At 40.5% G+C, this 14633-nt stretch overlaps 1 protein-coding gene across 2 annotated transcripts in view; it reads right to left on the bottom strand.

Moving 5' to 3' along the window:
• Nucleotides 1-6185: 6185 nt before the first annotated feature.
• LOC132087303 (N-acetylated-alpha-linked acidic dipeptidase 2-like) overlaps nucleotides 6186-14633 on the bottom strand; it is a 30555-nt gene continuing 22107 nt past the window's right edge. For both annotated transcript variants that reach the window (XM_059493346.1, XM_059493347.1), the window contains 5 exons: nucleotides 14509-14599; nucleotides 13590-13854; nucleotides 10301-10382; nucleotides 8985-9077; nucleotides 6186-7415 (listed from right to left, as the gene is read on the bottom strand). In XM_059493346.1, coding sequence (XP_059349329.1) covers nucleotides 7226-7415; nucleotides 8985-9077; nucleotides 10301-10382; nucleotides 13590-13854; nucleotides 14509-14599 — 721 coding nt within the window. In that variant the 3' untranslated portion in view covers nucleotides 6186-7225. The remainder of the gene's footprint in view (nucleotides 7416-8984; nucleotides 9078-10300; nucleotides 10383-13589; nucleotides 13855-14508; nucleotides 14600-14633) is intronic.

Genomic DNA, 14633 nt, shown 5'->3' with positions numbered 1-14633 from the left:
CACCTCTTGAAGCCTGATATCTTCTATGGTAATAAATACTTGGGCTTTTCCCAAAGTTTGTGTAGATGTTTTGACCAGAGGGTAACCAATGTATTGTCACAGACATTACAAACTAATCCACAGTCAAATGAGTGTTAAGCAGAAAATGAAGCATCCTTTTCAATAAAATATTTTTGTTACCTGCTAGAAACAAGTATTTGAAGAATTAGTTCCTTGTTAAATTTTAAAGCTGCATTGCAACAAAATTCATTTAAAGCTACCTAGAGGCAGATCTTTTACATTACAATGATCTGTGAAATATTTTTAGTCCAGAAACCTTGTTCTCAGAAATGTGATTTAAACCTGTGATAAATACTGATACTGCAATATTATTGCTGAATTCTATGATTGGGAAAAAAACTAACCTGATATACTTCTAGGCTAATGTGCTTAACCTAATTTGTTCCTCCTTAATTGGAAATCAGGCTTGTGTATAACAAGGCAGAGTTGATGCAGTGTGCTTCTATACCCCAAGGGACTTAATTTAGGGGTTTTTTTAAGGGAATGCCTTGTAATCAGGTTATATCATTATGTATATAAACAACCCAAATTTTAAACGTTCTGCTCATAGTCAAAGCAGTTAACATTTGGAGTCTCAACTCACGTTCAAAACCTACAGTAAAGAGGTAGTTTAAGTTCTTTAACTGCAGCTTTGTGAACTGGAAGCTTGTTGGCTCTTCTGTTACCAGAGTTTTACTTTACTGGATAACTTAAGTGGGATGCTTGTGCTTTCCATGAGCAATTAACAGCTGTAAAGAGAAGGTTGGTAAGATGAATGGAGGACAGTGAAATGTAGTTGAAAATACGCTTTTAAGAAAAAGATTGTCACATGTTTGTTGTTGAAAAATAATTCAGAGAAGATGTGCTAAGGGTGATGCAAATGAAAACTCCCAACAGCTGAACTTAACAGTGTTTTATACTTTTCTCACATACCTTTGTAAGGGTTTACCTCCTTGCTGTGTGAGCACAGAGTCGGTGCTTGTTTTGCTCAATAATAAGCTCAACATGTGCATTTATAATTAAACAGCTGTATTGACTCACATTGCCTGAGTACAGTTGGGACTTGTACAGTGAAAAGTGGCCAAAAGTTCAGTGTGGTTTAGTGATAATACCCAAATGCTGAGCACATAATTCTTAAGCTAAACCATGTGTAATTTTAATGAGTTTTTGCTTTTCACAATTGCATTATATAATGCACTTACGTTTTACCTTAAACTGCCCCATAAGGGTATTTCAGTAAGCATAACTATTCAGGAGTGTATTGCAACCCTGTGGCATTGTACATCCTCCCTTTTACTCCATGCATTGCAGGTGTTCTTCACTGAAGTTTGAAGTATAGTTTTGTGCAGACTGAGCAGTAGCTGTTAGAGAGCTGATAGATTTTGCTAAAGGTTCTCCATATTCTGGTAATTGTGTTTTAGTACAAAACAGTGTCATGCTGCCTGAGAGGCAAGTGCCAAGTCCTGCAGTCGCATTCTGAATCCTATACAAGTATCTGATCCTCAGGCAGGTTGTCTTTCATCAGAATGCAGATGACAAGAATGGTGTTTGCAAAACCAAAATCCTGTCTGGCTGAATTGGGTGAGCAGAGGTGGTTTGAAAATACCGAAAGAAAAGCTGGGTTAATTTCATCCATTTCTCAGGTTACCACGACTGGGCACTTAAGTGTGCATATGACTATGGATAAATAGCTGTGCTTAATGATTTTTCTTCAGAAAACTTGGGACCCTCCCCCATGTAGTACCCAGATGCTGATCTCTGCTGACAGTCCAATGAACACAGGATTCCTGTGGCTGGTAGTGTGGCAGAAGCTTCGTTCCAGATCTGCAGGGTCCCAGAACCTGCCAGGCTTGCTTTGTATAATCTTTTAACCTGCCTGCAGCTTTGTTCTGGCTTGTTTGGCTGTTAAAACTTTTCCCATGTCCGGGTGGCTCTTGCCTTACTTGGTTTAGCTTGTTTCTCATTCTGTAGTTGCTTGTTATAGACATTATTTTTTACATAACTACTAAAACTAAAGAGGTTTACTATGTAGAGCAACCTACTGCTGACTCTAGTGCCCTGTTGCAGAGGGATGCATGCAGGGGCCTTGAAAACTGAGGCATGGGATGTGGTGTAGAGGACTACTGATATGGGATGATTGGAGAAGGGGCATTGCTGGATAACAGAGATCCCAGGAAGAGAAACAGCTCATAAATATTATAACTTCTTTTCCATTGAAAGGTTTGCACTATAATTTCTTCTTTTTTTTTTCTTTAATAGTAGAGACCAGTCATTCTTCAATCACACAGTTAAGATTTTGAGCATTCCAACAATGAACCTGTCTTTAGTTACAAAGTGTATTTCTTTTCTGCCTGTAATAAGACTGGCAGGATGCTTATATGTGACTCCTCTGCCGTGGCAGCGGACAGCACTATCACTGCTGTCAGTACCCACACTCCTGTAAGGGTAGTGCCAGGATAATATGGTGTGTGCTGCAGACTGAAGAGAGTTTTAGTGCAGGCAGGTGGTGTCTAGGCATGCAGGTTCTGGTGGAGAGTATGGAAATATGGCTTAGGAGACAGAGCTGAGAAAACAAAAGCAATGCTTCAGTAGGGGGGTGGTGGTTGCAGAAATATCTGAAGGGATGAGCGACCTCAGATCTAAATCTTTCAGTGCTCAGTGTTCACAGCTGGCCATGTTTCCTCTGCCTGGACTCCTGCTTCTTACGGGTTACATAAGGGTGCATTGTCACAACCGTCACTGTGTCCAGCAACTGTGACTTGGGTTTCCTTCTAAAAGTACAGCCAAGTTTGGAAGTAGTGTGGATGGCAGCATCAGGAACATGTCAGCTGCACTGTCAGCAGGCTAGCAAAGCACATCTGGGGAAGGTGCCATGTAAACTTAGCAAGTCTATTCTTATCCGATCCCTGCTGTGAAATGCTTTTCTATTATTGCCTCTCCTGTTCTTTCCCTTAATGAAAGGTTGGAACATGTTTGGAGTTTAATTGAACCAGGTCCAGCCCCTCCTGCATGAGGTACCTAACAAAGCACTCTTATCTTCCTCCTAGATTCCCCGAGCTGAAGATGTTTAAGGGTGCAGCATCCATCAGGAGAAGCACTGTTGATGCTGACAGAAGCATCCTTGACCTTATAGATTGTAACTGGCACAAGTCTCAGTGATGTAATGGGAACAATCTTTTACCTTAACAAAGACTGCTTTCTAAATTCAGCTCCTGCTGGTTTCTCTAAGGACACTTTATATGAGCAGGTGCTAGTCTTTGAGGAACAGAACACTTTGGTTCTGCTCTGAAGAGCAGAAGCAAGATTTCTGTATTTCATTTAATTAGTGTTGTCTTCTCTGCTCTGCCACAGGGAAGTTCCTGATGTTCACCATCAGTCAGCTTTTTCAGTAGCACTATTAACTGTACACTGAAATCCTATGAATAAAACTAGGGGAATTTAGAGAGGAAAAAACAGGTCATGCATGTCCAATTTCTACCAGCTGCCGAGAGGGGTCCCCAGGTGAGTCTGACAGTGTCACCTGGAGATTCCAGCACCTAGGGTTACAGATTTCTTTCCAAAGTCAAGGCAAAGGTATTTCAACCGTAAGAGAATCTCAATCATTGCATCAAAGGTTTGGGTTGAAAGGGATCTTTAAAGGCTATCCAGTCTAATCCCATTGCCATTTTCAGCTAGATCAGGTTAGTCAGAGCTCTGATCCTGGATGTTTCCAGGGATGGGGTGTCTAGCATCAATCTGGGTAACTTGTTCTGGTGTTTCCTCACCTGCATTGTAAAAATCCTACTTGTATCCAATCTAAATTGACCCTTCTCTAGTTCAAAACTATTACCTTATGTACTAACGTAACAGGTCCTACTAAAAAGTTTATTTCCAAGCTGAAATAAATTTCCAGGCACTGTCCCTTTGGAACTGATTTTCTAAAGAGGCAATTGACAACCCAAATATCCAAGTGATACTTGATCCATCCAAGTTTAATTTTGCCAGATTGTTTCACAGCTCCAGTCTACTAGGATGAAGGGTCAGTTTCTCCCCTTTGTAGGATTCACTGATTGTTTCAGCCAGGCTGAGTGAAGTAACTGGGCAACTGGAATTGGGGAAGGACAGTGTTACTCATCTGTAAAGATTATTATGAAAAATTCTCTTCCCATACTTTAAAATTATGGGAAGGCAGAGCTACACTTTGCACTGGGGAAGAGCAACAAGATAAGAGTCTTGTTTGCTTATCTATAAAACTTAAGATTCTACTCATTGAGGAAGGAAAGACAATTGGAGGTCTGAGTAACTGATCCTCAAAATACCAAGAATAAGGGATTTTGTGGAATTTAGTTAGTATAAGCAATTTATAAGTGGTTTGGTTTCCTTATTTATAAGGGTTTGGATATCACTGCCTCAGTAGAACTTTATAGACAGGAATGGAAATAGATTTAATGTATTTTGTGTATTTCTCAGGATGTAGCTGGTCATGATGAATCTCACATTCACACAGTTATCAATTAAGTTGACAAGAGGAACAAAGCAATCAATGCCAGCTGTGCATTCAGCCTGCTGTGAGCTGTAATTTATTCTTACAGCTTCAAACTGCACAGGGAAGCAAGGAGAGATTGTATGCTCTTTTGCAGCAGCAAGGTAATAGTACAGAACCTCTAAGGCTAGCTGCCACTGAAAGAGTTGTGTTTACTGGTGAAACATTTGTTCACTGGTTTATACATTTCTGTAAATTAAGGAAGAAGAAAATTTCAACAAATATTTCCTTACAATGTGGAAGCTCCTTGTTTGCCTTATACTCTGATAATCCTTCAGCAGCAACCACTGACAGTTCCCAAGTTGGCTGCTGCTCATGAGGAAGAGGTACTAATGGCTTTTTTCCACCATCCAGATATCCTAACCCTCCCTTGGTGGCACATTCAGAAATGCCCATTGCAGTTAATGTAAAGTTATGATGGAGCAGGAAGGGCACACGATTCAGAGAAAGGGAAGAAAAACCCAGTGCAGTTATGTACCAGTCACATCTTTGCAAGATATTCTTAAGCAGTAAGTTCAGCTACAGATGAGATGAAAAGTGTGAGTGTCCCCAGTTAGGTAAAAGTAAAGAAAACAACAAAAATGTATCCACTGTTCATAGGATCATAGAATGCTTGAGGTTGGAAGGGACCCTAAAGATCCTCTAGTTCCAGCCATGGGCAGGGATGCCTTCCACTAGACCTCAGGTTGCTCAGGGCTCCTTCCAGCCTGCTCTTGAACAGCTCCAGGGATGGGGCATCAACTTCTTTGGGCAACCTGTCCCAGTGCCTCATCACCCTCACAGTAAAGAATTTCTTCTACTCTAAACCCACCTTCTTCCAGTTTGAAGCCATCCCCCCCTTGTCCTATCACTACACACATGTAAATAATGCCTCTTCAGCCTTCTTTAGCTACTCAAAGGCTGTGAATAATGTCTTTCCAGAGCCTGCCCTTTCCAGATGGCTGAACAACCGTAGCCATCTCAGTCTTGTGCTCATGAGAGATTCTCCAGCCCTTTGATCATCTTCACAGCCTCCTCTGGACTTGCTCCAGTAGTCCCACATGGCTGTTATGTTGGGGCCTGAGGGCTGGAAGCAGCGCTCCAGGTGGAGCCTTGCCAGAGCAGAGAAAAGAATCACCTGTTCTGTGCCCCAGCATCAGCTACTCCTGTCTCTTATGTGCGTGCTAGCAAAGTCAGTTTTGCACTCCATTTCCCAACAGAATGGACTGTAGAAGTGTAATTTCCTCCTCATGTGCCTAAGGTTTGATCTGCAAAAAGCAACTGAGCTACTAGTAAGGTATGAGAAAAACATCCACAAGCACACAATCCTTCATCCTTCATGGAGGTGTATTGGAGGCAATGCCAGTGAAACCCTCTCTTCTTGCTGGCATATATCCCCCAAAACAGCTTCCCACAAATTATTTCTGGTTCCCGTGTTTGAATTCAAGGCATCTGAGATGAGAACATTAACCCTGTCCTGCTTTTCTAATTCTCTCCTTTTTAAGGCCACATCTGTTCTATTCCCCATAAAACTAAGATTTTATTCCTACAACGTGGTGCAATTTATGGTAGTGAGAAAAAGTGTAGTATATTTTACATAAGAGATGAAATTGGCTAATGTCAGTTTCCACAAGCTGGAATATGATTCAGTAAAATTCTAGCAATTTTATTAGTTTTAAAGCAAGTAGATGAGAATTATGCCTAAAGGGCAAATGAAGCAAGAAATTTTAATTTTTTTCTCTTTTTATACAAACTAAACAGTTTTGTACAACTGGCCTTCTCAAGCCTTTCAGTTCCTCTTTGAATGTAAATCAGCTCCTACTGGGAAATGTCATTCAGGTCTTACTTGAAGACAGAATTATCTCAAGCTCCATGCTGACAGTAAGTGTCCTCCAGCTCCTTCAGATGAAAAAATATGAAAGAGATTGCCTGGGAGAAAATAGGAACAAAAGCTGCCATGGGTTCAGAACTAGAGAAGGTGCCAAGAAGAGCAGGGAGAGAGATTTGCACTTTTTCAAAAGAGGGACATGAATGGAGACTATCAGAGGGATGAATGTGCACTCCACTGAAAGTGTGCTTTTGGGTTTCTGCGCACAAGCAGCTGTTTTCCTTGATTATCAAGAATGGCCAGTACTGCTTTGGCAACCAGTAGGAGAGTTACTTATTTTTTTCCAGGAAAAGAAAGCAAATCAGTGTAAAGAGCATTCACCAGTCCTGCAAAATAGATTCTGAAAGGCAGAGATGCCTTTGGTGTCTTCTGTTATAAAAGTAGTTATCAGAACAAGAAAAATGTACAGGGTGAGTATTGCATTTTTTCCATCAAAATGTGTGATGTTGATCACTGCTGTGGACAAAATTTGCATGTAGGTTGGCAAATAATTGTTTTCATAACTATACATCCAAAACATTGGTCCTCAAAGCTGGAAGATCCTGCTTCCCCCCCTTCCCACTTCTCGCCACATCCAAATTTGCTTCCACCCAGGGTTGTTCATGAAGCTGCCGTTCTGTCAGTAGCAGAGATGCAGCAATTCCTAGCTCAGGAGCTCTCTGGCACACAGAGCTCTGCTCGCCTGCCATGTGGTTTGGGAGGCTGGGGACTCAGGCAGTCAGGGACACTGGGACACTGCAGCAGCCTGACAGCTCTGTGTGCCCCACTCTGCTGTGGGAGTTTTCAAAGCCCTCATCCTATGCTACTTCCTTCAGTGTGTCTGCTGCTGCCTGCACAGTGAAGGCTGCAATGGAAATCTGCCTCTTCACTTCTTCCCAGGCTTCACGTTGATCAGCTTTGCTTTCGATATCAAACATGGCATCATAGATTCCTGGGAAGGATTCTCCTGCGTATTTGTTGTGGCTGCTTGGAGCAAAGATAACGTGTCTGTGGGAAAAGAAGAAAAAGGCAATTATCCTGCATAAAAGAAACTATTAATAGGGTGTGGGTTCATTGTATGTGTACTACATAAACAGCTATGAATCCCAGGAAGATCAGAACTCACTAAACATATAGGAAATTGATCCTTAAAAGGACAGGAACAATCCCAAGTTTAAAATCTGTTGGAAAGGCCACATATTTAGGTTAGGTGACCTTCTCCTTGGGAAGAGATGACGCATTTGTCTAATTAGGAACAAAATCATGTTACGCTTTTTGAAAATGGGAGCTCAACAAACCTGTCTAAGTAATTTGCCAGTCAAGAACAGGGAGTAAAACTAGTTACAGGTGTGTTGTGAGAAATGGAGTAGAAACCTCAAAAACAGCTAAGTAGCTGCATGATGGTCAGCAGATTACTTACCTGGGAAGAATTTAAAAGGAGGGAGAAAAAAAATCTGTGGGCGAATTCTTGAGAAAAGCATGAATTTTTGAGAAGAGATGTGATCATAATGAATCAGAATTGCACAAAATATCAATCTTATTTTTTGGTATAGTTTTTTTTTCCTAAATAATGAATAGCTGTAGATCTGCGTTTAAATTTATTGTAACTATGAAGTATCAAAGCACATTTACACCATGCGAAAAAGTCCTCCCAAATGAAAAGAAACATTAAAATTTCATTAATAAATGCAAGCAAGTAAGAACTAATAATAAAAACAAAACTCATACAGCTCCAAATGATACCCAACAGAAAATTTCTAGAAAGAAATTACTTCATTCTTCTGGAAGTGTTAATGACAGTTTATCCTAGGAGGATGGAAGTGTGATTCCAGTTCTACCTGCCTGAAAGACTTCTGGCATGGCATGAAAGCCATCCATCAGTGAGTCAGACATATCCAGTTGTTAGGAAAAGGGGGATACTGAAACCAAAGTGAGGTACTTACACCCCTGACACTGAAAGCTGGCATCTTGACAGGTATTCCTAACAAAACCCCTGGGTTTCTAGAAAGGATATAGTAGTTAGTGGTTTAATCTTTTGGAGCACCTACAGAAGCAGCCAAAATTGGGACAGATGGGGCTGTGCAGCACAGCTCACAGGCCTTTATCCTGTGCTGAAGGGTCCCTCTCTCTCCAAACCCTCCAAGCTCTCCTTTCTTGGCTTCTCTCTTCAACTGACCCTCATTACACATCTGTTCTCATTTACTCTACCCTCTTTTCACTTTATTTTTCAATACAGTTCATTCATTCTTCACTCAATCCTCACTTTGCGGACAATCACATGAGCAAGTTGTAACAGCAGTAGTACTGCACACTTACAAGTAAAAGTCAGAGTACAATGCTGTTGTGGTTTAACCACAGCTAATAAAAAGAACCAAATGAGGAATTTGGCTCCACAAGACTGGTGTAGCCAAGGAGTTCTCCTTAAGGATTATAAAAAAAGTCCACTACTTGCTGAATTGTACTTAAAGCAATGTTTTGAACTGTAATTGCTGTGAGACCCATACAGCAATTCAACTGACCGGTCAGCTGCAAAAATAGGGTGCCTCAGACAGCAGGTCAAGAAACTTTCAGCCTCACCTGTAAAACTTCCTTCCTGGCAAGCCCAGAGGATCAGTGAAAGCTCTTTCTACCAACATCAGCTGATCATTCATGATGCGCACTGCAATCAAACTGCAGGAGAGGGAGACAGAGAAACATCACACATCAGGGAAACATGATCTCCCAGTTTCATTTAAAACACTTTCCTTCTCTTTTTTTTTTTTTTTTTGACAGAAAAAGAAAAAAAGACAAGCGTGGTTTACAGTTTACAAAAAAATATGAGGTTTTGCAAATGGAGATTCTAAATCCATGTTATATTAATGAATTGATATTTCTGGTTAGAAAACAGCATTTTACACTATGCAAAAATAAAATGGGAAACTTTCTGAGAGTGTCAGATACTTGTTTATTATTAAATGGCACTGGAAAGTTGGCACTTAAGAGAATGGAGAAGACTAAGATTTACACAGATGAAGACAGCTAAAGTTTAGTGTCTACCCATAAACCAAATATCCATAGTCCTGTTCCAGTCTATACAGTAACATAGTAGGGATGGGATTCAGCTGCCTAAACACAACTGGTATCATATGTGGCTTGCAGTGACTGCACTCAGAGGGCATAGGAGTCCTGCAAGGGGCCTTAGGCTGTCAAGCATCATATGGATATCTCAGATATTCTGAGTCATCATCCTCTGTCTTTGAAGTGTGCTGAAAGGAAAAATTCTGGCATTGTTGTCATCATACTGCAAAAGTCCCACACCTTCTTAGTGATTTCTCAAGGGCATCTCCTTGCAGCACTGACTCCTTCTTCACAACACAGACAACCAACAAACTCCAACTCTCTCCTCACCCAGCTAACCCACTCTTTTGTAGCACTCTTCTTCTTATTTGACACAGCCGTGGCCTATTAAGGGCAGGCCTGTTCCTAATCTTTGGTGATTAGTACAGCTGCAACTCCTCAGGGGTGAGACTACCTTCTGCACTATTCTCTTACATTCTATCCCGGCAAATGGCATCACCTACAGCACTTATGTATAGTCTAAACAGATCTCAGTCCAACTCTAACTTTCATTGCTACTTGCCTTTCCACATATTACAGTAATTTTAATGACAACCTGATACTAGTAATAAGCTCTACAGCTCATACTATCAATCACACCAAACATTCCTGTATCTGCTAATTCATCTTAAAAGATACTGCCTGTCTCAGGGCTCAGAGCTCTGTTCTACACTCATCAGAGAGAATCCTTGTGTAGCAGAAGAAATAAAGAACTGCCACTCTGGCTCCCTAAGGCAAACCAGGACATAAATGTATTCATATATACATATATATAAATAATTTTTTTTCTGACTTACTCTTTCTTGTCAACTTGTTCAAGTCTCCTGTGAAATTCAGAAGCAGCCTTTGAGAAGTTCACCACAGCAGAAATAAGAGGATCTAGAAATGGAAGGACTACGTGAACAACTTCACAGTATTCACTAAGCCAAATATACCTTTCAGTTGCCCAGTGGGAGAAGAACTATATTTGTCTTGCTGATATAATAGCATTAATTTTGTAATTTCTACATAATTGATTACTTTCCCTAGTGCAGACTTTAAAGAGCTGCACTACTAGCAAATACCTTTTGCAATGAGAGCAGCAGTAAAGCAGAGTGCTTGGGAAAGCTTTCACAACCATACATCTTCCCTTTGCCCTGCAAGCAAAAAACTGGCTGTCGTTGCAAACTGAGAGCTCTGCAGTTTCCTGTTAAACAAATGCACTGCCGTGTTCAGGTATAAAAAGCCTGACTTCGATCAGAAACCCCAGCTGTTCCAGAAGGCTGTGGAAGAACAGCAGGATGTTGCTGAGGATAACGATGTGCCATTCACAGCACAACAGGAGAGTGTGATTCGTGCTTTGGGCAGTGCGAGGTGAGGCACAGCTGTCGAGGCACACAGGGACAGGCACAGCAGGTTACAAGTCCTGTGCCGGCTGCACGCTGGAATTGCAGCACAGGAGGTGCCTGTGCCAGGTTCCCCCGTGCTGTCCCCAGCAGTGCGACTCAGCCCCCAGGGGATTGCCTGACTGTGTGCAGGCAGGTGGGCAGGAACGGCCGCTGCTTTTCCCTGCCCAGTACATCCAACACATGTGGAACAACTTAGAGAAGCAGCAGGCCTTCCTTTTAATGGCAGTAGCAGCTGTGATGTGGAAGGCTCTATTTAATACAGACCTGGAAAAAGTACTGATTTATGCAAGTTATCAGAATAAATCACAGGTGGAGGTTATGACACCAAATTCTGGCCCCATCAACAATCAACTCAACTAGAAAGGAAGACAGTTTAAAACTTGTAAATTTTGCCCACAAGTTTCTGAAGACTTTGGCTAAATCGGAGTATCCTCTCTTCAACTGTGCAGGAAGATGGGACATAGGATTAGATCATCCCCTAAATCCAGTCCTCTGCTGGCCAACTATTATCCCTTCACTGTTTATAGCTTTATCATCCAATTTCACGTGACAGGCTTTCTGTTCCCAGGGCTGCTATTGAAAGCTGTTCCTCAGACTGTTCCTCAGACTCATTTGCTCTATTTCTAGCAAACTTATTTATTCATCACAAGCCTACACTCGCTTCATTTTTGTCTTACTGCTGTTGTTTAGTTGGTGCAATTGGAGGCACAGATTTTATGTATGCGAGCTGTTTACAGACTGCAGCCCAGAGGGACATGTCACCTTGTGAGGGTGAGAATTCACACTTGTCCACAACCCTGTGGCAAGAGCTCTCAGTTTGCCAGGGGCAGAGTCCTGCCCTGCTGACATCATGGCCATATCACAACAACAGATTATATTTCAGAAGCAGTAGGAGGGGATTTAAGAGAGAGAAAAAAAAAAGACCATCTGAAAAATAATGTAAGAAACTTGGTGTTCATGTTCACTAGCTCTTCAGTGTTGTCAATGTTGGTTATTTTAGAAAACATCACATTTCTTTATTCCCCACTTGAAAACATTATTTTCTGATAGCATATGACTACATGCACAAATTTTAGGAAAAAACATTCCAGCCTTCATTGTTGCAGATGAACAGCTAAAATGTGAATCCAAATGCAAATAAGAACCTTAATCTATTATTTAAAAGGACAATTATATGATTTAGTTAGGCTTAATCAACAATTTTCTGACATTCAGTGCTGACAATAAGCAATTCTATGAAAATGCTGAGTGAAACAAACTTTAATTTTCACAGTATTGTAAAACCTACCTATGTTATTTAATGTACTCTGGTGCAATACAATAAATAAAAAAATAGAAAATTTAGCTTCATTCAAGAAATAATTTAAAATTCATCAGGCATCAGAGAAGAACCATGAAAATAATGATGAGACTGAAAAACATGCCTTGTAAAAAATAGTCAAAATAACAGATTTATAAAGTTATTAAGGAGAGGTCTCAGTGTTATTTGGGTGAAAAAAAAAGCTAAAAGTAGAAGATTGCTTCTAAATTCTGGGAACGAGAATAGATGTATTGGTCAGGAGGTAGTTTGTGTAACTTTTAATCTGAAAATAGATAAAAAAACAATAAAATAAATTATTTTGCAGATATTTTGATAGATGTACTACTACTACAAAAAAAAGGAAAATATTTGATCTTACAAGACATGCTGCAGTGAACATTAGAATACATTGAAGTAACTCTTGGTGTTTTACAGAATCTCAGACCATATGATCCATCGAACAAGATGCTTCCTCTGTCTCAAGATGCCTTTTTACAAAAAAGGGTGTCTTCTCAAAACAGTCAACAATTTTTCACCTAAACCATTAATGACATTTCAAGCATAATTTTTAATTTCCCCCAAATGTGGGTTCAATTTGAGTTTCTTACAATGTTTCACATGCCTCAAATGAGGACTACATCTTCAAAAGGTGATTTGTGTCTCTAAATCATGGGTTCATCAGATAGCAAGTGAATTAGGACTGACTGAAATATCTCCTTGGTGCAGAACCACAAGGAGAGATCAAGGCAAGAAGGAAAAAAGAAGAAAAAAAGAGGAGACTGAAAATGACTGTCGAAGCTATCCTAGCCTGGGATCCTCAGCAGTGTGCTGCTTTAGACCTGTTTCATGGGCTCCAGAACAATGTGCTCAGGTGCTCAGCAAACAGATGTATTCATGCAGGAGAGCTGGAAAGGTGCTCCTTTGGCTTAAAAATGGCAGCCAGGCACTGAGGGAGATGGTGGAGCTCCCCGGGGTCAGATGAAGTTTTGGATGAAGAGGAATGGACACCTACGTCCCTCAATTTCAAGCAGTTGCCATAAACACTTGACTTCTTTTTTAAGCAAGGAAGTGAGGACCAGGCTGAGATACCTCTTTGTCCTACATTTGAGGTCCTTGACTGCCTGTCAGCTCTGTAATAAGGCCTGTAATTAATAATGTGCATGAAAATTCTTATAACCCTTAGTAATTGACCAGCACTGAACCCACCACACCCTCTTATCAAGACAATAATGAGCTAAACCTGTGTTGTGTTTAGGAAAAAAAAAAAAAAAATTAGGCTCTTTACCATGAGGACAAATTTCAAACAGGAAAGAAAGGAATTAATTTGCAGAGCTATGACAGATCTAACATGTCCCTGCACGATTCTAATTAATGCCCAGACCTGTGGCTGTTACTCACCAAATGATACTTTGTAAAGTTTCAGCTGTTCCTCATGCTTCTTGGCTAATTTACAAATTCTGTTGCTGTATCCTTTTAAGGCTTCTCCATAGTCTCTAGAGTCAAATGGAATGACCTGGGAATCTGCCAGTTCATAAACCAGTTTTCCTCGTAACTGGGCAATTGTTAGCTGTTTCTTGAAGGTGGGGTCATAAAATTTTTCCACTAGCTCAAATGTCTCATACACAGTGTGATAAACAGGATAATTGCTGAATTTGTCCGCTTTCTGGAAAAGAGCAAGCAAATTTGTCAATGCCCTGCATTCTGACTGGAGTTAAAAGATGTATTGATCCCTTTATGACTCTGATGCTTTGTTTGGTTTCCAAATAAAAAAGCTATCTGTTACAAAACAGAATTTAATATCCTTCATTTGTGTGTGTTTGTATTAAGAAATTAAACCAATCTGATTTCATGGATTGTTGCACAGGATTAAGTGAGCAGGCTTCCTTCTCTCTACCCACACAGACCTGCCTTTCCACTGCATGGAGGTTGTCTTCTCCAAGAGTGAAAACAGTTTGGAGTTTGGATAGCAAAAGTCTTCAATCACAGCCCCTTTTTACTTTCTGTAGCTGTTTCTGAACACAGCTACAGAAGATTTGTATATTAAGGGGACTATTAATAGCATGGTGGAACAAACTGTCCACCTTCAATCAGACTCTATAAATACCTCTCTGTGAACTTGACATCCTATAGAATATACACACCGCTGTAACATGTTTTATTCTCCAAACATTTAGGTTTCTTGCTAAATTAAGAAACATCACTGTATACAAACCAGTCAAAGATGCTTTGAAGCTTTTTTGTTAATTATGAATAAATGCTTTTAACAGGATGACTGCTCAGCACTATCAAACTTGTTCACACAGTCTGTCAGACTTACCCTGTTCTTGGTGTAACGAGCTCTGCCTGATGCAATTCCCAGTCGCTGGAAGTAAGCTTCAAAATCACTGCCTGACCCCAGTTTGTTTATTCTGCAAGCAGAAAAGACAACATCTTAGTAAGGGC

This window comes from Ammospiza nelsoni, chromosome 2, assembly GCF_027579445.1.
Source record: "Ammospiza nelsoni isolate bAmmNel1 chromosome 2, bAmmNel1.pri, whole genome shotgun sequence".
Lineage (NCBI taxonomy): Eukaryota > Metazoa > Chordata > Aves > Passeriformes > Passerellidae > Ammospiza > Ammospiza nelsoni.
The sequence above is the reverse complement of the archived record's forward strand: the minus strand, read 5'-3'. Positions and strand labels throughout refer to the sequence as shown.